This window comes from Nematolebias whitei, chromosome 19, assembly GCF_014905685.2.
Source record: "Nematolebias whitei isolate Nwh7 chromosome 19, NemWhi1, whole genome shotgun sequence".
Lineage (NCBI taxonomy): Eukaryota > Metazoa > Chordata > Actinopteri > Cyprinodontiformes > Rivulidae > Nematolebias > Nematolebias whitei.
The window spans coordinates 10,097,112-10,122,023 of record NC_056516.1 but is presented as its reverse complement, the minus strand read 5'-3'; the positions used below and the strand labels follow the sequence as shown (position 1 = coordinate 10,122,023).

The 24,912-nt window shown below is 40.3% G+C and overlaps 1 protein-coding gene across 1 annotated transcript in view; it reads right to left on the bottom strand.

The window, feature by feature from the left end:
• Window positions 1-24,912, bottom strand: part of ppp1r9a (protein phosphatase 1, regulatory subunit 9A) — a 59,366-nt gene that overhangs the window by 21,280 nt on the left and 13,174 nt on the right. The window contains exons 2-7 of the mRNA XM_037693255.1: window positions 24,020-24,152; window positions 21,871-21,991; window positions 15,743-15,847; window positions 7,910-8,045; window positions 2,084-2,233; window positions 472-525 (exon numbers count right to left, since the gene is read on the bottom strand). Coding sequence (XP_037549183.1) covers window positions 472-525; window positions 2,084-2,233; window positions 7,910-8,045; window positions 15,743-15,847; window positions 21,871-21,991; window positions 24,020-24,152 — 699 coding nt within the window. The remainder of the gene's footprint in view (window positions 1-471; window positions 526-2,083; window positions 2,234-7,909; window positions 8,046-15,742; window positions 15,848-21,870; window positions 21,992-24,019; window positions 24,153-24,912) is intronic.

Genomic DNA, 24,912 nt, shown 5'->3' with positions numbered 1-24,912 from the left:
TTAAACTTCAGGATTTTACAACAAAATCTAATAATAAACTCTTCAGCGACAGCTGCTAATAAAATTTAAGTGCTCTGCAAATTGTCTTTTTAGGGTAAAATCAGAAGTGGGAGCACAAACTGCTTAAGTTCATTTCCATGGTAACGGGAAACCATCATTACCCTTTAATGGGATTTCTAGGCACCACTTGATTCAATCATTTGACTCCCACCTCATTAATTTAAAACATAATGAAATTAGATTAAAAAAAATGTTGACTGCTTATAAAAGGAGAATTGCATCCTAATACTATGAAGTGACCTCCTGATGAGAAACGTCAAAATAAAAATGCAGACAAAATAAATCTGACCTAAACGAATACAATTAACCTAAATATGTACTTCCATCAAGCTGCTCATGTTCCTCTCACATTCCCAGTCTCTCTGAACTTTGACAAACTTCTGCGTTTTGCCTCCACATTCTGCCCCTTACCTTGTTTTTCAGCTTCTGGATCTCGGCCTCGGTCACTGTGTGTTTTATCTGGAGCTGTTGAGAAATTGAGATGGGCAAAAGTGAAAACAGGAGCGAGGAAAGAGGGCGGTCAGATGATCAGATGCACGACTGCGCAGGCTCTCCGCTGTCAATGCAGCATGAGTGATGGAGGCAGCCGACCCTGTCTGCCCTTTCACCACATCCCAGCTCTCGCTCGGACATCCACTCTCAGAGGGGAGAGACAGAGAGCCTCGTGATGCTACAGAAGAGGAGCCATTTCTAAAAGTCTATCCAAAGATAGCATAAAGTCTAAAACTTTGTATATTTTTAAACAAAAGAAAATCTAATAATGCTTCTGCTTTTATCTAATATGATTAAAACTGGCCAAATATAAAGGTGTATCACATTAGATAGAAAGTTGCAGATTTTGAGTTTTAATGAGACGCTGAGAGGAAGAATGGGCGTTACATAATGACAGAGCAGAAATAAAATTTAAAAAATCAGACAGTTCAAAATATAGAAAAACAACATGAAATAAAAAAGGGATTGAAGTAAAAAAAGAAACCTAGACTGATCTCATTGGAAATCTAAAACAATTTTAAATCAATATTTTTAATATTACACATTTTCATTGCAAATACAAAAAAATAGTAAACAATAGAATAAATGTGTGCACACAGAAACCAGGTATGATGTTTGCTTTTTCACTTGATTTTCACTGCAGGGCTGCTAAAATGTTCTGTTAAACATGTAAAAATCAACAATGTTCAGTCAGGTCATCTGGACGCTTTTAGTGTTCTGAACAACTTCTGCATGACTGTCTGGGACTGACGGGGGAGAGGATGGGCCCCGGAGGCATCTTAGCACAAGCAAACTGGTTTCCACTATGGAGTATGCTGTTAGTGGGAATCAGTTTTGTGATGGCTGTGGTGTCTCCTCAGACAGAAGAAGTCCTTTGGATGAACGACGAAATGCCAGCAAAAAAAAAAAACGTCCAGATGACCTGACTGAACATTGTTTTGTTAAATGTTATACAGCTATTGCGGCGGTGAAACGAGCCTCGCAGTAACAGCAGAGGAGTGATCAATCAACATTACCAGCCGCTCAGCAGCTTAAAAAGAACAAGGGAGCTACCAGACAGTAAATTGATGTTCCATTTATTGCTGCAGTTTTTGAGTGCAGCTCATACTTTACACTGCAAAGGTTTCACAACACTGGCTTCTTCTACCTGAAAATAAATTAGTACAAAGCAAAGATTATGGTACACTCTGATGAAAATGCTGATGTGAATTCAGATAGACTGTGGTTCGGTGAAGTAATTAAAAAAACGTTCATGCCTTCTGTGTTTGATCGCTCAGATTAAGGATCAGAGATGGTAAACAGTTCTTGGATCTTAGCAAAAGAACACAATGCTGTTAAGTAAAGTGGAAATGCTACTGCTTTGGCATTTGTTGTTCAATGTATTCACATTTCCCCCATGGCTAAGCTATTTTAGTGAGAATGTAACCGTAGTGCAGTTTACACTTGCAAGCACTGAAAATGGGTTTCATTGAAAATTGTCTGTGTAATGTCTCCTCGGGATGATGAGCACAAAAAAGCATTTTGCTTTTACCTCTCTGAACTTCTGGTAGAGTTTAGTGGCGTCCAGCTCTGATGGAGACAAGATGTCTTCGGTCTCTGGGAGGTCAAACACCTCGATGCTCTTCTCGCCACCGGTCGTCGTTCCAGTCTCTTCGTCATCTGTGGCGTACTCTCCTGTCTGCTTCAAGACAAAATGTAAAAAGGCATGTGTGTAGTCTGCAGACAGTGCAATGTAAATGTAGGAGTGATATTTGTATTATCCTCATTGCTGCAACCAAAGTGGGGAGTGAACATTATTTAACAGCATTTTTGTAGATGTGTAGATGATCCCACTCATGTCAAGGCAGCACACAAGTTTTATGAAAAACCACAGAGGATAGATTCTAAACAAATTGTGGTGAAACTGGACAATGAAAAATCTGCATTAGTTTCATTATATTACAACATACTGCACAGTTTCATTTGATTTCCTAAACTTGGTATTTAAAACTTTGACAACTAATGAATTTCCCATGTTGCACTTGGTGTTGGCTTTGCTCAAACTAGCCATTATCTTGTCTTCAATTCAGTTCAATTCAGTTTATTTATACAGAACCAAGTCACAACAGAAGTTGTCTCAGGCACTGTAAAAAAACATTTACGTACATAAAAAAGTTAATTAGTAAAGTTATCTATCTAAGGAAGTCAGCAGATTGTGTTGAATCTTCACTGTGTCATGGTCTCCCATCCTGAGCAAGCACAAAGGGGACAGTGGAAAGGAAAAACTCCCTTTTAACAGGAAGAAACCTCCAACAGAACCAGGCTCAGGACGAGCGGCCATCTGCTTCGACCGGCTGGTTTGAGAGGACAGGAAGGAGAGACATACACAGAAAGGCAGGTCCAGATGTAGGTGCAGGTGTACCCCCTATTGGAAGAAAGACAAAAACACAGGTCAAGGATAGGAAAAAAGCATCCTGTGGTAGTAACTGGCATTCATCTCCAGCATATACTCCCAGCACTACTAGTTAGCACAGGATTTTATTTTCAAATTCTGTCATGAAAGGCGGCAGGCGAAATGCATTCCCTCAGGTCAATTTATTGTTTATATGTCAGACACAAATGAACACATTAGCAATAAAAGTAGCATTCCTTTAGGAAATGCATATTGCCCATTGCCTTGCATGCTAAAGTTTTCAGCAAAAATGTTGCCTCATTTTTAAGCATTAAATCTTGAATCAGCTTGACTCCATAAATTATGTAATTAGTTTTTTAAGAGTTTCATTAAACTCTGTGCAATGTTTCATGAGATATTTGCAAACAGACAGTAATAGTGACCATCAAATACAGTACGCAATAGTTTACAGCGGTCTAACAGATCTACAAGTGGTGGGAATACACCATCAATGAAATCAAACGATCTTCACAACAAACATTTGGTCAAAGACTAGCAAAGAAAGAAGTGTCAGTGTCAAGAGACAGTTAAAACCATCCCTGCAGACTGTGGAGCACTCCTCTCAGCTACAACTATCCAGCACATGACCATCAAGCTAATTATTCTCACTTATTAAATGAAAACGCTCGTCTGTAGCCTTGTACCACACACCTGACCCTGGTGAAAAAAACTATGTTCAGCTGAAACGACTCTTTAGAATGTAGCTCTCTGGCCTTCAGAAACAAATTCTTATCTATCCCGTTGTAAAGGAAAAGGAACCAGAACAGAAAATGTGTCTTCAGTACAATCCTGTAAGCGTGTGAAGATGGCTCATCACATCTGTCATCAATCACGTCTTTCCTCACTCGCTCTCGTTCAAGACGGATGCATGTCTTCCCTCTCCTGTCCTCCTCCTGCTTTTTTACTCTATGACTGTGTATCGGAGTTCCTATTTACACATCTTCCAAAATGTAAACTACTGTCATGGATCTGGTCAGCTGGACTTTCAACGCAAACAATACATTTTTTTCAACAAAGCGACAGGGTCCTGGAGAACCCTCATGCCCCGGTGAGATGCACACGGCAGGATACGTCACGGATCTGACGTGCCTCTCTGTATTGTCTCAGGAGGACGCCGAAGACATTGGAATCATGATAACATGGTTTCTGCTTTTTGGCACTGGCAGATTCCTATGTTATCGGCTATTAAAGAAGAAGTCTGCAGCAGTTTCGGACGTGGCAAAGCTGCCGACCCTGTGTGAAGGTTTGGTTCGTGCTTCGAGCACTTAAAATCAGCTGATTTACGAGCTAAACCGTAAGATGGAAGCGATCTGTGAGAATCGCAGGCCACTTGTGGTTTCTGGGACTCGCCAGCATGTTGGGGACGACCTTGGAGGGGGCTCATAAGCATGGACCAGTGGAATGCCATCAATAGTAGATTTCAGGGTTGTATTAATATTTTATGCTGTTATTTCTTCCAAGTCTCATTTAGATTCAGTGAAGCTAGTTTTCTGCTAGCAACATTTTTTAGCTTCATAAAAATGTGTAACTTTAGCTGGATAACTGATGAAACATTGGTTCACAGCTTACAAACCACATGCTTGTTCCTTTTTGTGAATAATTTAGACATTCAAAGTGTTTGATTTTTTTTTTTTTTTCAAATGAAACAACTAAGAACCTAAACTGACACAAAATTATAAAAAAAAACAACGTTGGTGTTAGAACTTCCAGCTCCTCCACACTGTCACTTGTTTAATGTCCTCAGTCATATCAGGTGTGTTCTAGTTGTTTTGCCCTTGGTTTACCTGGACTTACAAACAAAGTTACAACTGTTGTTCACTTTTCCAGTGCTACCTGCAGATGTCCAGTACGCTCTTGAACAACAGAGGCCTGGCGTGGACCAGCAGGATATGGAGCCCCTCCACATAAAGGTGCAGGAACTCAAGTCTTGTGGACGAGCAGCTCAGTGTGAAAGAGGAGACTGATGTGACCAGGTTTCCCTCCACTGCACTTCCTTTCAAGAGTGAGGATAAAGAAAAACCTGTCTTCACAGCTTCATCTACACCAAGAGGAGGACAGAGATCTCCCAACCAGCAGCTCAGCTCTCCAGATGGAAACAGCCACAAGAGAGGACAGTGGAGCAGCAGCAGGTTTCAGCTGTGACGAATGTGGCAAAAGATTGAACAAAAATTGTTCTCTACGCAAACACCAGTGAACCCACATGGGACTGAACCATTTGCTTGTGAAATGTGTGGACGCAGATTTTGACAAAAGAAATATTTAAAGAGACACATGAGAAAACACAAACAAGGCAGTGCTTCAATGACTGCTAATTTAGAAACATTTCTCGAGATTTAGAAATGTGTTGTTGCGGAAAATTTGTGAAATAAGTTCTGAAGACCAGTGAAAAAAAGATTTCTAATCTAGAATTTTTTTAAATGATTTTAAGTTCATTTTAAACTGTTTTCTTTTACGGTATTCTTGTAGTTTATGCAAAAAAATGTGTTCCTCTAACTGACGTCACTTTACATCTGATTTCCATTTTCTGTTTTGCTACAACACAGTCCCTCTAGTCTAAGATATGTTGTTTATTCTGGTTTTATACTTCTGGATACAAGTAAAGGTGGAGGAGCAAGTTCATTTAAATCGCTAAGAACAAGACATAGATCACTGAACATTTGGAAATGTTCAAAGTACAAGATCTTATAACAATAGTACAACAGTGAACATGAAAAGGTTGTCTGTCTAATACTTTGTCTTTTTGAAGAGAGACGACAGGTTTCAGTAGATCTCTTGTTGTGTGTGACCAGGTCACAAGACAATAACATATATGAATTCAATTCAATTCAGTTTATTTCTACAGCTCCAAGTCACAAGAGAAGTTGTCTCAGGGCGCTGTACAGAAACATTCACCAACATTATAAAAGACAGTTAATAAAAGTCATCTATCCAAGGAAGCAGCAGATTGTGTTGAATCTTCACTTCATCAAAGTCTCCCATCCTGAGCGAGCACAGAGGAGACAGTGGAAAGGAAAAACTCCCTTTTAACAGGAAGAAACTACCAGCAGAACCAGGCTCAGGATGAGCAGCCATCTGCTTTGCCTGGTTGGGTTTGAGAGGACAGGAAGGAGAGACAAACGAACACAGAATGGCAGGTCCAGGTGAACTTTCTATAGGAGGAAAGATTAAAAAAACACATTAAAGACAGAAATAATTACAAATACAAACAGATAGATTAGAGCAAGTAATGACAGAAAATGTGGTCTGTTTGTCCTCCAGCAGTCTAAGCCTATAGCAGCATAACTTAAGGGATGGCTCAGGAAACCCTAGCCAACTCTAACTATAGGATTTATCAAACTAGCAAGACTTAAGTCTAATCTTAAAACTGGACAATGAGTCAGCGTCACGGACAGAAACTGGAAGTTGGTTCCACAAGAGAGGAGCTGAAAGCTCTTTCTCCCATTTTGCTTTTGGAAACTAGGACCCACAGTTGAACCTGAAATCTGGGAGCAAAGTGCTCTGTTATGAAAATAAGAAACAATAAGATCTGTAATATAAGATGGAGCTAGGTTTTTCTTCCCTGAACATATTTATTTCTAGTCTTCCAAATTCATAATGCCCAAAGCAATTTCTGCTGCAGGTAAGTTATTGATTGTTACAAAACAAGTCCTCAGAACACTATATAAAAAACTAACTATTCCTTAGATCATATAGGTAAATCTCCCTTCGCAAGCCTGCCACCCTACTTTACATGAATGCTGAAGACAAGTTTGTCTCTGCACCAACAAAAGAAACAATCTCTCAACACCATTAAGTTATTACTATGATTATCATGATGCTGCAACAACCTGAAATGATGACAAGCAGCAGGGCAGCAACAGATTCAGTGTAAAAGGTCTAACTCGGCACAGCATGCCGATTCTTTGCTAAAAGCCAAATTAGAGCCATAAAATCTTTAATAAGACCTGACAGTGCTATAATTACAGAACAGTCAGGGTCAGCACCTGCAGCCAGGAGAGGAGCGAATGCAACAGCTACCAGAAAATAAAAGATTCCTAACAGCACTGGAAGAAACCCCTAACAAAACCAATGCAGAAATATCTGCTTGTTGAGTCTAAATCTATGAACAAGTTCTGCTTATTTTTTGTACACAAGTGAGGATAGACCGTGCAGTGATTTATGTCCCTCCAGTGTGATATTTTATGTGCACACGCAGCGATAGTGTGAGCTGCAGGGCCGTGAGCCGAGTGTCGGGCGGATTAAACGTGCTGTGACTAAGCAGCAGAGTCAGAGAAGAAAATGCTGAGTGATGCAGCTCTGCTCTTAGTTTGCACGTCTGAGAGAGGCATCAAAGGACTACTGCCAGTCAGTTTTATGACATTAACATGCTAAAACCTTTAAAAAGATAGAGCTGATGTGCATTCAAGACAACTACCAAGTGTCATGTGTGAGAAAAGTGATGTGTAATTTAAAAATTAGCACAATTTTCCGATTTACATCCCAGTGAAGCTGGACTCTCACAGACAGGATGAGAAGCTCAGTTATTTGGGAGAGACTTGGAGTAGAACTGCTGCTCCTCCACATAGAGGAGCCAGTTGAGGTGGTTCGGGCATCTGGTAAGGATGCTCCCTGGGCGCCTCCCCAGGGAGGTGCTTTGGGCATGTCTGACTGGGAGGAGACACCGGGGAAGACCCAGGACATGCTGGAGAGATTATGTTTCTTGGTTGGCCTGGGAACGTCTTGGAGTCCTCCCAGAAGAGCTGGAAGAGATGGCTGTGGAAAGAGATGTCTGGACCTCTCTGCTCAAGATGCTGCCAGACTTCGGAACAAGCGGAAGATGATGGATGGATGGACATCCCAATAAAATATTCTCATATACACAGTACTTCATTGCTCTTCTAATAAAGAGTGTTCTGGAGTGTGGCTGAGGCACTGTGTGGTCATTACCTCATCATCATCAGCATCATAGTGGGCGTATTGCTGCTCCAGTAGCTCTCTCTGCCTCCTCTCCTGCTCCAGAGTCTGCTGGATGAGCGCGGCCACTTCACTCTGCTGACCCGGACGCTCTCGGCCAATCAAAAACCTGCAAGGACACGCCGCGTTCACTGACAGCTCTGACGCAGAGTCAAGCACCCCGTCGTTTTGAAACAGCTGCGTTCTTATGGTACAATTTTACAAGTTTTCTGAATAACAGTGAAGCTGGAAGAACTACTGAAGTACAGTTCAAATAAAATACTTTCTCTAAAGAAATGAATCTTCAGGAAATCGTTGAAGGTGAGGAAGGATGCCCTTCGTGTGATGGCAACCCATTGGCACATTCTCTAGAAAAAATGTAGGAACAATCGTTAAAAATCATGGTTTCAATAGCAACAAAATGCAAGGCTCCATTTTACACAGTGTGTCCAGGAGCACAAAGCTGCAGGAGGATGTGAAACAGATTTATTAAGTATCTGAAGTGCTAATGTTAAACCAGTGACTGCATATTTCATGTTTTCTTCTATTCTAATTGGTTTCTGACAACTTTAAGTTTTAAATAATGTCTTCAAATATGCAGGCAATTTAAAAAATGCATTAAAATTAATCTAAAAAAGTTAAATCTGGTCCTCTGGACATTTAAAGAAACAAAACAAAGCAAATCAACAAAAAATGTAGAAACGTTTCGTCTCTCATCCGAGAGACTTCCTCAGTCTGAGGTGCTGTATTCAGCTCAGTCTCTTAAATAGCACCTTCTCAGAGTGGATCAACCAGTTTTGCTGCTGACAACCAAAACCAGCTGATCACATGCTCAAGAATTGAGCATGCATCAGGATATTAAAATTAATGTTTTTTATGCACTGTATTGTATTTTAGAATTAATCGTCATCTGACATGAAAGCTGCTACAGCTAGTCAACCTTAGCAAACACAAATATGGCAAAAACTCAGTTACTTTCACCAATTTTGAACTAAAACTTGGTGTGGTAGTAGCTGAGAGTCATGTCCAACAGTTGCTTTGGGCACTAACAGATCACACAACATCTCTGTTTAAAACTTTGATATACAGGTGTGATTTGCTTCTCTTCAGTAAACTTAATGCTTATTAATGTGTTTGTTAAAGGGTCAGTTCAGCCCTTTTAGAAAGACATTTTGTTAATGAACAAATATTTATTTTGTTGTGAGTAGCTTTTAGATTAGCTTGAAGTGGGAGCTGCAAATTCCTGACGAACAGAAGCTAATGGTTGCAGGACTAAGACCAAAACTGATTACTGCCATCTAAAAACAAATCTCAGAACTTTTATGCTAATGTATAAACATTCGCAGTTTCAGGTTCACAGTACTCATATATCCCAGTATAACTTTTATAATATTTCTGCTGGAAGTGGCCCAGGTTGTAGAAACATGCAAATAGTGAACGCTGCATAAAAATAAAAATAAAAACAAGTGAAACTGGTGGTAATGTAAAGTTTTACAAGATAGCATTAGCATGAATTTCTATTCTATTATTTTAGGGCTGAAGCAGTCCACTTTGGTCCTGGCCATGTTTAAACAAGCTGTTAGCTTGTTAGTAGCTGGTCAGGATTGAACTCCAGTCCTCCAACTTGAGGTTGTTCTAAGAGTCATCTACAACAGGTAAGACATTAGCTGTTCATAACTTTTCCACAGAACCCCTTCTTTAAACGATCTGCACCGTTGCTTGAAGGAAACAGACATGCATGGTAATTCTCGGTGTACTGCTGTATTCCTTTGTGCTTCTGTGCAGGAAACAACAAGCACAGCAATCACTTTGAGAGAGAAACCAAGGGCCCAGAGCCAGACAGCAATGACAGCAATATTTTCTGACATATCAGGGCAGGGTTAGGAGACTGGATGTGCATAAAAAGTAAGAAGCCACTCAGGCAGGCAGCCAGCTATTAGCCTGGCAGGGAATTAAACGAAGGAAACCACAGGCTGTGCCTCCAAGCGATACCACTGGAGCCACACATGAAACCTCCAATATCACGTTCAGATGTAGGACAGTGTAAAAGAAGACAGACACTTATTTAAAGACTAATTTATCTTTGATATAGGCTCTCTTGGAAATTCTGTTTACTCTGTATGTGCTACAAGTCTCAGATTCAAGGCTTGAAACAGTTTTCAGATCATAAATCAACAAAGCCGGGCAGAGAGTAGTGCAGTTCCTCAAGACGTCCTTGTATTTTCAATAACTTTACTACATCTAACATGGGCTCTGCTAAAAAACAATGCATGCTAAGTCAAAATAACGACCAATATAATCAGAGTCAGAGTCAGAGTTTCTTTATTGTCATTCGCACCTCATGTGGTACATGTGGTGGAGCGAAATTATGTACACAGGGTCCCAGTTACATCCAACAATAAAATGTATAAGAAAAACAGTAATAACATCTAAGATATGAACTAAGAAAAACCAACTAAATATACACTAAGCACTCATAACATAAAACATTGAACATCAGCACAAACATGAACATGAGTCTGTGAGCAGATGAGCACGCATGAACACATCAACATTGAAACAGATGAGCAGCAACATGAAACAGATCAGCAGCAACATGATATGGTTTTTCACAGTGATTATTCTAGTTAGAGATTCATGAGTCTAATAATAATAATAATAATAATCTAATAATCTCATTGAACATCTAAAATCTCACACCCAGTATGGTTTAGATAAAACCTGCTGGGTGTGAGTGAGGTCCAGTCAACTTGGAAGTAAGCAAGTCATTATGAGAGAGGTGGAAGACTGGAAGTAGATTCAATAAAGAACCTAATCAAGTGAATTCATTTCCCCCGAGCTCTTTCATCTATTTCTAAAGGCCAAGGAGTGGGCTTATGCTCCAGCAGAGAGCCATACTTGTGCACGTGAGGGAACCATTGAAGGGCAGAACACTGAGAGGAAGTATTAAATAATACTCATACAAAATGACAGAGAGGGCAAACGATTAGAGTTTTTCATTTTTACTACAAGCCCATGGAGAGCAGATATGTCTGAGGAGGAGCTGACCTGGAAACAGCCTTTCATCACATGCAGCGGTGTCTCTCTGCCTCCCGCTGTTCTGAGTCCCACACGGGGTGTCGGATCAGCTGAACTGGACAAACTGTCAGTTTTTATTTAGTTTTCTGCTTCCAATTAAAATGGATATAACTAATAATCAGAACAGTGTAAAATTTGAGCTTCTAAGACATATAAGACGTTCTAATATAATTTTGGACATGCTCGATGTGGTCTCGTTACTGTCTGATCAAAAACATAATAATTTAGACAACATTTAAACTGAAAATGAAGAATTTATGTTTGTAACAGCAGAATGAAATCATACAGGGGAGTGATGGTGCAGAGGTTATAGAGAAGGTAGGCCTGTGAGCTGAAGGCCGCCAGTTTGACTCCCGGTACCGACAACATCAAAATGTGGGTGGGAAAGGAGGTGTTGTGTCAAAAATCGATAGATGGCCGCTGGAGCACGCTTGGAATTGCAGTTCTTCAAAATTTAACAAGATTAACACCTAAAAACAATTATTTGTTTGCACCGGTCGGCACCTGTGCCGAAGGTGAGGGGGCCTCGTCCTTCCCCCGCCGGAACTGGGAGGAAGGACACAACGAGGCACAATGTCCACGACCCCGGGAAGTGGTGAGGTGTGGGCGGGGTGACGCTGTAGAGCTTGCGGCCGGAGCCACCTTTGTCCCTAGCTCATAGTGGAGTGATATGTAATGTGATGAGACCGGGAATGGTGCTGATGCTATGATGCTAAGGTGTTCTGAAGACGATGGTTGATAAATATAGTTCATGATGAGTCTGTCAGGCGTCCGTCTTCTTGTAGCAAAAGGGGTAAGTCAACATGTATTACAGTACCTGGACCCTTCCAGGCCGACCCAGGCCGGTCACGATACACAGCCCCTGGGCAGACTGCGCGGACCCCACCCATTTACAAACTTTCTTTCTGCTGCTTGATTACCATTTTGGGCTGCATATTGTAATATGTAATATTACAAAGCTGCAGTTTGTAATAGGGATGCACAATATTATCGGCATGGTATCAGTACCGGTCGATATTAGCGTTAAAGTTAAATATCAAACATTAGCCATTGTGCCAACAGCCATCAGCCAACGTGATGATGTTGTAGTGGCAGCACAATGCGATGGTGTCACATGCACCTACCTGATCTCACGGCAGACAGGAAAATTCAAAATGTCGGCGGTGTGGAAGTTTTATTTTTTGTTGGTGACGATGTTGGAGTCCAAAGATTTATGAACCACATTGAGCCTCGCTACATCGTCCCCAGTCTGAGATATTTTTCTGACGTAACTTTACCCGAGTTACAAGCCGTCATTTCTGACGTCATTGAGAAGCTAATAGCCGATAGCACGACTTGTTGGGTGAGTTTTACCACAGACATTTGGACGTCGTGTTAGCCCCGTTAGCATGATTAGTCTTACGGCACAATGGACAGACAAAAACTTTGAACTTAAAAAGTCTGTCCTTCATGCACAAGAGTGCAGAGGATCCCACACTGCAGCTATAGGAACCTGGAACAAACCTCCACAAGTGAGACAGCATCGCTGGTGACTAATGCTAATAAATAACATTTAACACTTTTCATTTAATATAAGTTAAAGTGCTCTGCAGATCATATGGCTGTTACTGAATATATGTCACCAGCTCTTACAGCTGTTAAACAATTTTTGTAGCAACTAAGTCTAAATAAGATGCTATGTTCTGACAAAGGAACGTATATAAAATATTGGTATTGGCATCGGTTATCGGCCAAATAAGTTTTAACATATCGGATATCGGCTAAAAATCCAATATCGTACATCCCTAGTTTGTAATCTGCAGAATAACATTTTCTTTTCTCAGATGTCTCTAAGTGAATGTTTGTTTTTTTGTGGGGGGCAGGGTTAGCGGTATAGGAACAACATATAGTTGTCAAAAGCATAGAGGGCCATCTCGCAGCTGTAAATGGTAATGTTTACTCTGGTCCATGTCAGTATGAATGAACATTTAAAGCGTCAGTCAAAAATTGCATCATGAATAGGGAAAAAATTGATATAAGCCGCTGCATACTATACGTCGCAGGACTGGCCCAACTATGAAAAAAAGAGTGACTTCTAGTCCAGGAAAGCCTTCATACTAAAACGTGGATGATTTGCTGCTGAAAGTCGAGTTTAAATATAGCTAAAAAGGCAAATCTGGGACAGTTGGCCAGGAAACCTCTGGTGATCAGACAGAATGAGGGGAGGATTTACCGAGAAGGAGGAGGAGATGCAGGGAGGGAGGAGTGGGGGTGGGAGTGAGTGAGAAGTGATGGAGGAAGATCGAAGACGGAGCGAGAGTGAAGAGGTGGGAGACAACAACAAGGAGGGAGAGACGTTGCAAAAGACTGTAACTTGTCACTCTGACGTTCATATCTTGGTCCTAAAATGTCAAAAATCCCCCACATAACTTGAGTACCTCTGTGGTACTGGTCAACATTATATCATTTATCTATTTATAGTTGTATGATAGACAGATGGAATGTTTTCATGGCTGCCTCACCTATTCAGTCACATCCTGGAGTGTGGAAACATCCACTGTCAATATTAGCTTAGCAAACGGCAGGCTGCGGTGATGCTGCTGGACATTTCATGTACTGTACTAATATCACCCTCCAACAACTCAGCGCTACACCCACTGATAACTGAAAGTTACAAAAAAACAAAACATAGTGAAGTTTAGGATTGCTTTACAGCAACACTAAAAAATGTCTTCCTGTTCAGGATGTTCAACATTGTGGCTGACTTCTCCCTGGATGTTTTATTTTAAAGAGTTAAAAATTAGTTTGAAAGAAGAGGAGGTGGGAAACCACAGAGGATGTTGAAAATCACTGAAGCATACCAAAGGGAAAAAATAAGTCGAAAAGACAAGAAAGAATCAGTTGGAGGCTGACATAGCAGGCTGTTGCCAAGCACAGCTCGAGCATCGCAAATCAAAGCCTTCCTGCCTTGCTTTGAGCATGTGTGTGTGTGTGTGTGTGTGTGTGTGTGTGTGTACTTTCTACTCCAAATTGCTCTCTAAAGTAGACCAAAGACAAAAGCAATGCTCTGCACTCAAGCAGCAAGACCTCACTCTGTACGTGTGTGTGCGCATGTTTCACACCAAGTATGGCGACTCCCGTGATGGTTTTTATCTTTCTGCACCACGACAGCAGGACTGGATGAATTCAGAACCACACAGTTCACTGTCTGCTCACATGCCAAGCGATCATGACTGACTTGAACACATTGAAAACCCAAGATTTATTTCTGGAAACCAATTAGTGTTTGACAACAGCTTCTCTTTGTGTCTTTTGGAGAACACTTGACGAAACAAGTACAATTATGTACACACAACTGAAAGGTGCAGATCTGCAAAACTGAACCGGAACCAGAAAGGCTTTGTACAAAATATTTCATCACACTTGCTGAGTTGTTGAGGACGAAGTGATCTAGACAGTCTGAGCACACAAGCAATAATGAGTGAGGGCTTTAAGGCCTGTCACGAGAGCATAAAGACGTCAAAAATACATACAAACGTAGCATTTTTCAATAAGCTCGACTCAACCCTACTCAAGTGGAGGCTTCAGAATCTTTTCACTGGGTGATCCCACCTGCTTCCAGCTCGCTTCTTAAAACCTACTCTGTTTAGGTTTGAAGCAAGTCGGCTTGCAGATCTGACGTCAGCGGACTGCAGGTTACTGACTGGGCAGAGAGCGACGTCAATCACAAGCGTCAAACCTTCACAGGAATCAAATCTACTACATTGAATTGTAAAAAAAACAAAACTGTTCAACCTGCTGGTTGGCTGATGGAATTCATAGAAGCTAATCCAAGTACACTGGATCTACGAGCTCCAACCAATGGATACAAGGTCTCGACTGGGAAATGGCATTTTTGGAAACTGTGGCCGAGGATGAGTGTTTTCTGACTTTATTTCACTTATTTGCCCATTGCTGTGTCGTATTTGTCTTGGTTATGAAATAACGGTGGAAATTTCAGGTGGTTGTGCAACGACGATCTGAGGCAGCTCTCATCTTGTATAGAAAACCACCCAAAACCAGAGTAGAGCTGAAATGAGTTGTGGTGAGACTGGCCAATAAAAAAATAAAACAACTATAAATAGGCCGCGACACGCAGTATATCCTCATGGTCTCAGAAAAACACTAAACTAAAAATAACCATGACAGAAGTATGTTTCTTTTATTGTTTATTTAAAAAAATGAAAGACTGGATGTCCTGAAAGCCTGATGAGGTGTTCATTCAACCTTTATTTAGACAGGTAAATCCCTCTGAGCCTCGAGGACTCATCATCGAGGTGTAGATCCTCCAGCCTACTGATTTACACGGATAGCTTTTTGCTTCTGCACGACTCAGATCTATGAAAATGTTTAACTCATAATAACATTTTTAGATGTACTGTAAGGTGCTTTTTTTTAACTAAAGCCTGAAAACATCAGGTAAAGTATTAGAAAAAAGGTGCAGTTCACAACACGTTCAAGAGCTTCAAGCACAGGTTTAGTTTTACTGTATATTTATTTTCTTATTCATGTTATGCTGTGTTTGCCATTTAACTAAAAGGACGTAGAACTTCTTGTTGTAAACTTTTGGGATTTCCTTTTCTTGTTGAAGATTTAAAAAAAAAAAATCACACTTGTAATAAATGCAACACATTTAAAAAGTAGGAGACGGGATCTGTGAATAATCCTCACGGAACAAAGCAGCAAATTAGAGAAATTAAATTAAATTCATGGGCTTTGTTGACGTCTTACCGAACCACTCCCGATGTGTTCCTGAGAACGGAGGCAGCAAAGCTCTGAGTGACCCCCACCAGGCTGGTCCCGTCCACCTCCACGATCTGGTCATTCACCTTGATCCTGAAGCAGAGAAGCAGAAGCATCAATCGACCCTTTGTGTAAAAAGGCAAATGAGAGATTTGTCATAGTTATTGCAGTCTTTCTTAAACCATGTCAGTTGAGCTTCTTTTAAATCTGTGCTTTTTCTGCTTGAGACCTTCAGCCTGCAGCCTAACAGGGAGACTCAACCCCCCAACAGAGGGCTAACAAGGACGTGGCCTGATTTTTAGCCACAGGCCACAGAACATCTGGGATTTCTGCTCTGATCCGGAAATGATAAAAGGTCAGATCAGCTTTTGACCTGTAATTGCAATGGTAAATGGTAAATGGTAAATGGTAAATTGACTGTACTTAGCACCTTTCTATCTAATCAAAGCTCTTTCCAACACAAACTGTGCCTCATTTACCTCCACACACATTCAAACAGCACTCTACTACATCTCTACAAAGATAATGTGAGTCTGTAGAGACTCATCAGAGCTTTAGATCACACTCATACAGCGATGGGGCCCTCAGTAGAGGCAATGAGGGGTTCAGTGTCTTGCCCAGGGACACTTCAGCTGGTGGAATCGAACCCCCAGCTCTCAGCCACAGCTGTCCCTTGGACAACTGTAAAACAGGGAATACACTGCAAACAAGTTGTAAGCAGAGCACGTAAAGCAGACATTGCTTTAATTATTCAAATCAAATGTTGATAAAATACATTTAAAAAAGGGTAAAGGGATTTTTAATGGGGCTTGTGAATAATTTCCTATTCTGCACATGAATAAAACAAAAATAAGTGTTCATTATTTCACAGCAAAACAGCAAGTTCTTCTAACTCTTTATTGCTTCAGGGTGCGTTGTGTATTTTTTTTAACATACCACTTTAGTTTCCACTGCAACGCTCGTATTTTAAAACTGCTAACATTTTCTTTCCACATTAGTCCACTTTTATGATGTCAAAAGGTCAGTGAAGGCCTCTTCATTTACATAAAATCACTATAACTAAAGGACCCAAAGGTTCAAATTTAGATAATTATTTTGAAACTAGAGAACAAGCACTGACCACTGAGCTACCGTTTCCTCTATACCAAGATTAAAAAGAACCAAGATCAAAAGAAATGGTAAAGTCTCCTTTGTGGCTCGTTAAGGTCACCATGGTAACCACACACCTGAGTTTCTCACTCCCTGACAGCACTCTGAGAGGCAAACAAAAATGCAGACGGAGGTTGGGAAAAAACTTTACTTTGTTTTATAAAATATTGCTTTCTTCCTAATCCTATAAGTGACAGAAGCAACTAGCTATTGTCACATATCAATTTTTGTTTTATGATTTATGTAGGCGATAAGAGAAAAAAAAAAAACATCACTTTCAATTTTGAAAGGAAAATTCAGAGCTCAGATACGATGGATGTCAAGAAGAGTTTGGGCTTTTTAAAATGAGAGTCACACTGGGTCAAAGAACACCCAAATGCTTGTTTTCATGCACAAACTGTAAAAGTAGCTGTAAATTGTAAAGTAAAAATGTGGAAATTTAAAAAAAGTTTGAAAAACGTTTGGATAGTCTGAACAGCTCTAAACACTGTAAGATGAAAATTCTGTTGAAAAATCTTTAAAAACTCGTGTGTATAAATCATTGAAGACATCAAAGTGCCAGTTCAGTCATGGAAAGTCCAACTTTCTATGACCCATTTAAACTTGGAACTATTTCTACAGTGAACTCTAAGCTATAGAGCCACAAATAGGGCTTTTTTTTTTTGCTCAAAAATCCATTGTTATTCATTTCATCTACCCTGTATGATGTAATGCTACCATAACTTATTTTGCAGAGAGAAAAGGAATGGTGAGAGTACAGGGCCCTGTGGTACACCTGAGCTTCCAACCACCTGGTTAGACACACAACCCTTCAGTCTCACAAACTCTGGTCTGTTTGATCCAGGTGGTTGGTGAGGCTTCCACCTGAGTCGTCTGGAGTTTCTGACAAAAATATTTTCATCTACAAGTACATACTTTTTCCTATCATTAAGTCAACCACAACTACACTTGAAGGACTCATAAAACAGTCATTTTATGATAGACCAAAGTCACAAAAGTACTTACAAACACCCAATTTTCACTTTTATAAAACAATTTACAACAAAAACAAGATAGAAAAAAGGTTTTAAGCTGCAGCTTCCTTTCAGCTCCTTTCCAGTTCTGTTACACACATCCATGAAGCGTAAAGCAGCTGCTGAGAGGGATTTAGTATGAGTTTGATGCATACCGCATCCAGCAGAGCCATGTCAAATGGATGTATAGAAAGCCGTCAGCCTCACGGGCAGAAGGAAACAGAGCTGCTGGTCTGTCAGCAGTGGCTCAGACACTTTCTTGACCTTTGTGGTCTAAAGAAAACTTTATGTAACTGTGTGTGGTGAGGAACACTGACCGCAAAGAACATTTCATAATTGTGGATGAAAAGGGGATTGTGACTGTATCCAAAAAGGAAAGTTTCTTTTTCACTACTGAATCACAAGTTCTTCTTGAAGCTCCTCTTATTGGTTCTGGGGTTCAAGAACACTTTGATCTCGAATGCTTTCCAGAAGCTGACTGACTCGTGGTTTTGAATCTGCACGGATCAGGAGCCCTCAAGTTTGTGCTGACTTCCTGCTTTGTTTGGACTCAGACTACAACTTCTGCAGCTGCACTGAACTTAAACTTGTGACCTGCTATAGCATTCATTAAATCTCCACTAAAGACAATGTTCTGTCCACCATTCTTTCAGAAAAATTCACCACATCTGACAGCTAGAGAAAAAAAAGAAGTGGGCTGATAAACAACATACAGAGATATTCAGTCTTCAAACTGTCCCGTAACACCACCTAAGACGATACAGCAAGTCTCACACCTGTCTGCCTTGATCTGAGGATGCAAGTACATGTCAGAGAATTAATCCAGCAATGTGGAAACCATGTAGCAGGAGATGTAATAAGATGGTAAAAATATATTCAGCAAAGTATATATGCAGATGTTGGTCATAAAATTAGAATATCATGAAAAAGTTGATTTATTTCAGTAATTCCAGTGTTCTGACCAGCACTTGTAATATAATAAGGCAATGTAATGTAATAATCCTGCTGTCTAATCAGCATCTTGATCTGCCACACCTGTGAGGTGGATGGATTATCTCATCAAAGGAGAGTGCTCACTAACACAGATTTACACAAATTTGCAAAAAATATTTGAGAGAAAAAGACAATTTGTGCACATAAGAAAAAGTCTTAGATCTTTGAGTTTTGCTCCTGAAAAATAGGAGCAAAACAAAATTGTTGCACACACGCACACACACACACACAAATAAATTGTTTTAAGACTCTCTTAGTTCTCAAAACATCCAGATTTGTTTTCAGTTTGTATTCAGAGAAAACCTTAATGAATATGTTTGACTCGTTTAATTCAGGCTGACTGTGTTAGGAGGATGTGCAACAAGGTCAAGGTCAAGGTCACGGTCAAAGCCAAGGTTTCTTTATCGTCTTTCACATCATATGTGGTACATGTGATGGAATGAACTGTGTACTCAGAGTCCCAGTTACAGCCAACAAAATATACATTGTAAAGAAAAGCAGTACTAAGATCTAAGATATGAACTGTTTCACAGTTTACACTCTGTTTTTTCCTTTTCTCATCACTCTGTTCACTGGTTGACTTTTTCTTCTCTGGGTTTTTCCTCTGCTGCTTCCACCAGCCTCTTTACATGCCACGCCTCGCTCTCTGATTGTTGCTGACGGTTTCCACCTGTTTCTGAGTGTATATATACTTCCTGCTTTCTCCACTACATTACCAGATCAACTGCTTGCTTCCAGCCACAGTTATCCAGCGTACTCTCTTTGTTCACAGCTCTTTAATCTTGATCCACGCCTGTTTCCCCCGACCATGCTTTTTGCCCGTCCCTTTTGTGCCTCAGACTTCTGACCTTGTTGACGACCTACGCCTGTTTTTGGATTTCGCCTTTGCCTCTCCCTATCGGTACTGTCTCCTCTTCTGATCCCGTGTATGAACCCTGCTCATCCTCGACTACGCCTCTGGATTTCCCTTGGTCTCTGCAGCTCTGTCTCCGCTGGAGCGTCCCGTTACAACCAGAAAGGTTAGTGTTTCATCAGGCCGTCTGTATTCAGATAACTACTTGTTATTCTGTCAGGCATTAACCTTTCCCCTCTGTATCATTTTAGATACAGTTCCTGCCCCTGGACCTGAGACACCAGAAGCTGTTTATTTACTCAATAAACATTTTAAAAACCTTTCTGAGTCTGTGTGTAGGATCCTCTGCCATCAGATCTCTGACACTAAGAATACGTTAAACACTTATTAGTGCATAAACAATACGCTGAACAACAGCAGCACAACAAACAGGTGATATCGTGATACAGCATATACATAAATAGGTCATTTCTCAAAAACACTACCTATGTAGATGTTTTAATCATACATTTAGTCTTATAACAAATAAACATCAGACAACAGCTGTGATCCAAGACTGATAAGCACTTATTACAAAGCAAACTTCTCCATTTCTTTGTGAAAGACATTTTATAATGATAAACGACAGATAGTTCAGTTTGCATGACAGTGGGTGAGTGATTGTCGTCCTGAGAGCAAGGAGGCATGTTTTGTGAAAAATGTAAGTCCACTGAGCTGAGACTGTTGGCGGAAGATTTCACTGGGGAGGGTTCTCAGTTTCCTTGTGGAAGTTCCAGAGCCTCATGCATGCGTTCCTTTTTGTTCCAAAGTTTTGCACAAGACTTTTCTCGAAATAGTTAGAGAGGTTAGGGGCATTTGGAGCCCATCTTAATTTAGTTTTGTGAGTCAGAAAGTGCAAGACATGAGTCAATTTGAAGAGGGCTGGCAATTTCCGAAACTAAATTGAGACTGATCGGAGACACAAAAGAGAATCTGACATCCCAGGCGCTTTGCAAGCTCGAAAAAGCAAAATGAAAATAAACAAACAAATTGAGACTTAATTGAGACACTTGGGGACTAAACTGCAACAAAATAATTTGCACACTGTGCAGTATGTAGGTAAACTACCAACACATTTGGCTCAAATTTTGCAACTAAGTACCAGTTCAGTTGACTGTTTATCTTGCAATTTTACGCCGTCAACTAGTAACTAGCAATAACAGCCCAATTAAGAAACAGACCTAAAGCACAACTTATTCATCAGTAGGTCATTAATTTTTATTGAAACAGCTTACATAACAAATATATCCCTGCAAAACTGCTCCTTATTATGAATATTTTGGAGTTAAGTTGTAATTTTAAAGAGGATCAGCATCTCTTTCTTGGGGAAAAAGCAACTTTTCCCCGTCACCTTTGTGTCTCTGTTCTTTATATTTTAGCTAATATCTCACTGTCATGTTCTGAAAACCTGCAGCAGTAGTTGCTGCATGAAGGAATAAATGATTCCCTGAAGAAAACACCTACCACAAACAACCCTGCTGCATCAGGATTCTCAGTTTGGAAGAAAACTTTACAACACTTTCTGCCTGACGACTGCTGCCTATCAGTGTTTTAATCGGTTTAAAGGGGAACACACACCACACAAGCGCACTAATGGGTGAAAGTTTGTGGTTTGTGGAGGCAGAAATCGCAGCCCGCCTGCTGTGAAGCTGTCATATCCTGTAACCCTGACTAAGTGCTTACTCCACACTGTTCATGCTTTCTGAAGCATGCACCATCTAGGGACAGAGACCAAACCACGCTGTGAAGAAGGAAAATGTGAAGTTTTGTGTTTACTTCTGCATACTAACATAGCATCCAAGAGATACACTACACCCTAGTGTATTATCATCCACAGTCCACCTACAGCACAAACCCGCGCAGAGTCAGTGGATCTAATCCGAACCCCTGCTGTTAAATCTGACAAGGACTGAGCGTGACCGTGTGAGCGACAGAGATGGAGAGATGGAGTGTGAAGGTGGGCTGGTAGGAACAAAAGAGCTGCTGATGGGAGAATCCTACAATAAGTCAATTTTCAGTCCACTATTTGGACAGAAATGTCTAAGATCAATCATGAAAGCAGCTCTCACCTGTTGTCTCTCTCAGAAGCTCCTCCCTCGATGACTGTCTTGACAAAGATGCCCAGTTTCTCCAAGCCTGCGTCGGCACCAACGCCCATTCCGATGATACTGATCCCCAGGCCATCTTCATCTGGGAACACGGAGAACACAGATAAACTGCCAATGCCTACATTTGTAGAAGTGCACTCATGAGCCAACTTAAACAACTTTAACTTTACATTACTACAAACCACTACTTAGATCAATGCTAATATCATTAGCTTCAGGTATACCCATTGGATTTTTTTTAAGTTGTCCTAGCACCTACTGGTGCAGCATTTTACATTTTTATGTAATTCACCAGTTCTGTGGTTCCTCAGTCATTAATGAGGCACAAGCATTTTTTAGTTTGCAAATAGTATGTGACAACTAAAGTGTCATGAAGAAAATTGGGCTAAAGTTGGTCTAAAAGTCTGTTTTACAGACGTCCAAACTTATGCACAGACAGAACCACAGCGTTTTTTCATGACTGGCAAGCTAATTCTGTACGTCCTCCTATGTTAGACTAAAACTCAGACTCTTTGGCTTATTAGTTCTTTTTGGATCAGCGTTTAAATTGGGCAAAAACAGACAAACTTTCAGTTGCAGACTCACTGCTTCTTAGTGTTTGTGACTAAGTGAACTGTGAGCTGTGTGGCCACTTTTCACATGGCTGTTTTTTTTTTTTTTTCAAATCACAGCCTTTTTCTGTCTGCATGGCTTGCAAAGCTCTATACTAAACCAGTGTTTTTCAAAGTGGGGGCCGCCAGAGGGCGCTAGGGAGGCCCCAGAAAGCTGGAAAGAAGAAGAATAAATAAATAAATAAAAAAGAGTAATAATAATAATAATTTAACACTAGGGCAATCTGTATATGTCATTTCCAGATAAACCACTTGAGAGAAGTTAGATTTCTTTTGTTTTGTTCTTCTGGTCAACAGTTTGTTGAAAAGTTGTTTTTTTTTACAGTGGGAATATAATTCAGTGTTTAAAACACGTTAGTTAATAACATTTTTATGCTCAGCAGCTGTAATATTTAATTGAATATAGTGAATAAAAGTTAAAACATTCTATAAGTTGATGTTTCTTTACGCACTTTGTAGCATTGTTTGTTGGTTTGCGAGGGGGACCTCGGTCAGAAGCTAATGCTGTTTGGAGGCCATGTAATCACTAGTAATAGTAATCACTCTGGCCTGCCTTATACCCACCTTGGCACACACCCCCATATTTATTAATGGTTTAATCTACTGGAGTCCCCTTTGAAATAAAGATATGCAGCTTCAGACTTGGTGCCTTTTCTTTATCTGGCATGGTTTATAGACCTGTAAGTTCAGTTCGGTAGTCTGGTGTTTCCTGTCAAAAAAGACATGTTCAAAAATATTCTGTGCAAGTCACGCAAGGAAAACGAGAACTCAGTTAAGGTTTTTAAACATTTGAAAAGTCCCTCGTATATGAAGTTTGGCAACTACCAACGGTTGATTCCCAGTGAGATTCAACTGAGTCTGGGCTATGAGCGATTCCTGAATCAAACTGTGCCTAATTAATCAGCTTGAATTCAACCAAACACTTTATGATGACAAAATGAATTGCTGAGTTGTGTATGAATAAATATTGATAAGGGGACTGATTTAAACATAATTCCTTAAGTAGAACAAGAAAAAAAAACATTTCAAAACAAGTTTTTCTTCACAAGCAAAGGGAATACACTGGATGAGAGCTTCCACCCTGCATTAATTATTCACAGGCTGTTCACGTTACATAACAGTGAGTGGAAGGAGGAATTCAGCAACGTGAAGTCACATTTTAGCTTCTTGGCAGGTATGATTTGTAACTTGGGAAGTATCTCAACAGACTTGTGGAGAAGCAGCTGAGGGCCGATGATTCATGCTGCATAAAGGCCTGCATGGAGGGGAATTAAGACCAAGTGCTCTCTTCAGTACTTTCTAGTGCAGTCTAAGGAGATTTGTAGTGAATGACTCCTCATTGAAAAGGAGGAAGAAAACAACCTGAATACCAGAAGGACAGCACATACATGTTTAATAATGAAAGACATCCGATCACGACTCGTGTGTGGGAGATTCTGCCACCAGGGCAGAATGAGTAACTGTCAGTGCAGATTCCTCATTAGGACATTCGTTCCCACCTTTCTCCAATTCCACAGGGAAGAGCTCCAGTTTCTCCACCCTCTTCTCCAGCTCGTACTCAGCCGAGGAGGCCACAGGATCCACTTCCTCATTACGCCGGTCGTAGTCCTCATTGGAGTAGGTGTTGAAAACCTAAAAAAAAAAAAAAAAAAACCGCAGACAGCGGTGAACATTTTTTTATGTGTCAGCTCATGCTATAATTTAAGATTATCAGCTATGATTTATGTTATAAAGGTAAATACTGAGTGGCCTAAACAGGAATTTGATTTCAAAACCATCATGCACCATCTTATGCTTACGGTGTGTTTTGTGAATGACTCTCAGCTACTTCCACATCAACTTTTAGCCCAATGAATGTAAAAACGACAGACTTACAGCTTAAACTGGGTTGACTTCTAGAGCTGATCGTTTTATAGATTTATAGAGTGATTATGTCCTGAAGGAGTCACTCATATCTGTCCATTGGTTAATTAAATATTTTGCTAATAAACTAAAACTTAACCTGCTGCCCCCATGTCAAGACTCCAGAACAAAAGAAATATATTGGATGGATGGATGGATGGATGGATGGATGAACAGAGTTGACTATTAATATTTCAAACTAAGATTTTGTACAACCCCATTAGCACCCAAAACACAGGTACGTTAAAGGAAGTCTCAGCTACTACCTCAAAAAATTAAGGTCAATTTGTGTAAAACTGACAGAACTATAAGCACATTTTGCTGTTATGATCAGCTGGCTGTGGCAGCCATCTTGAATTGAGCTGACTCCTAAACTTAATCTGTTGTACATGACTTGAAGTAACTACATTTAGCAAGTTGCATTAACATTTGCCCAGTGGTTCATGACATGATTTGATAACAGAAAAATGACCATATGGGAAAAAAATAA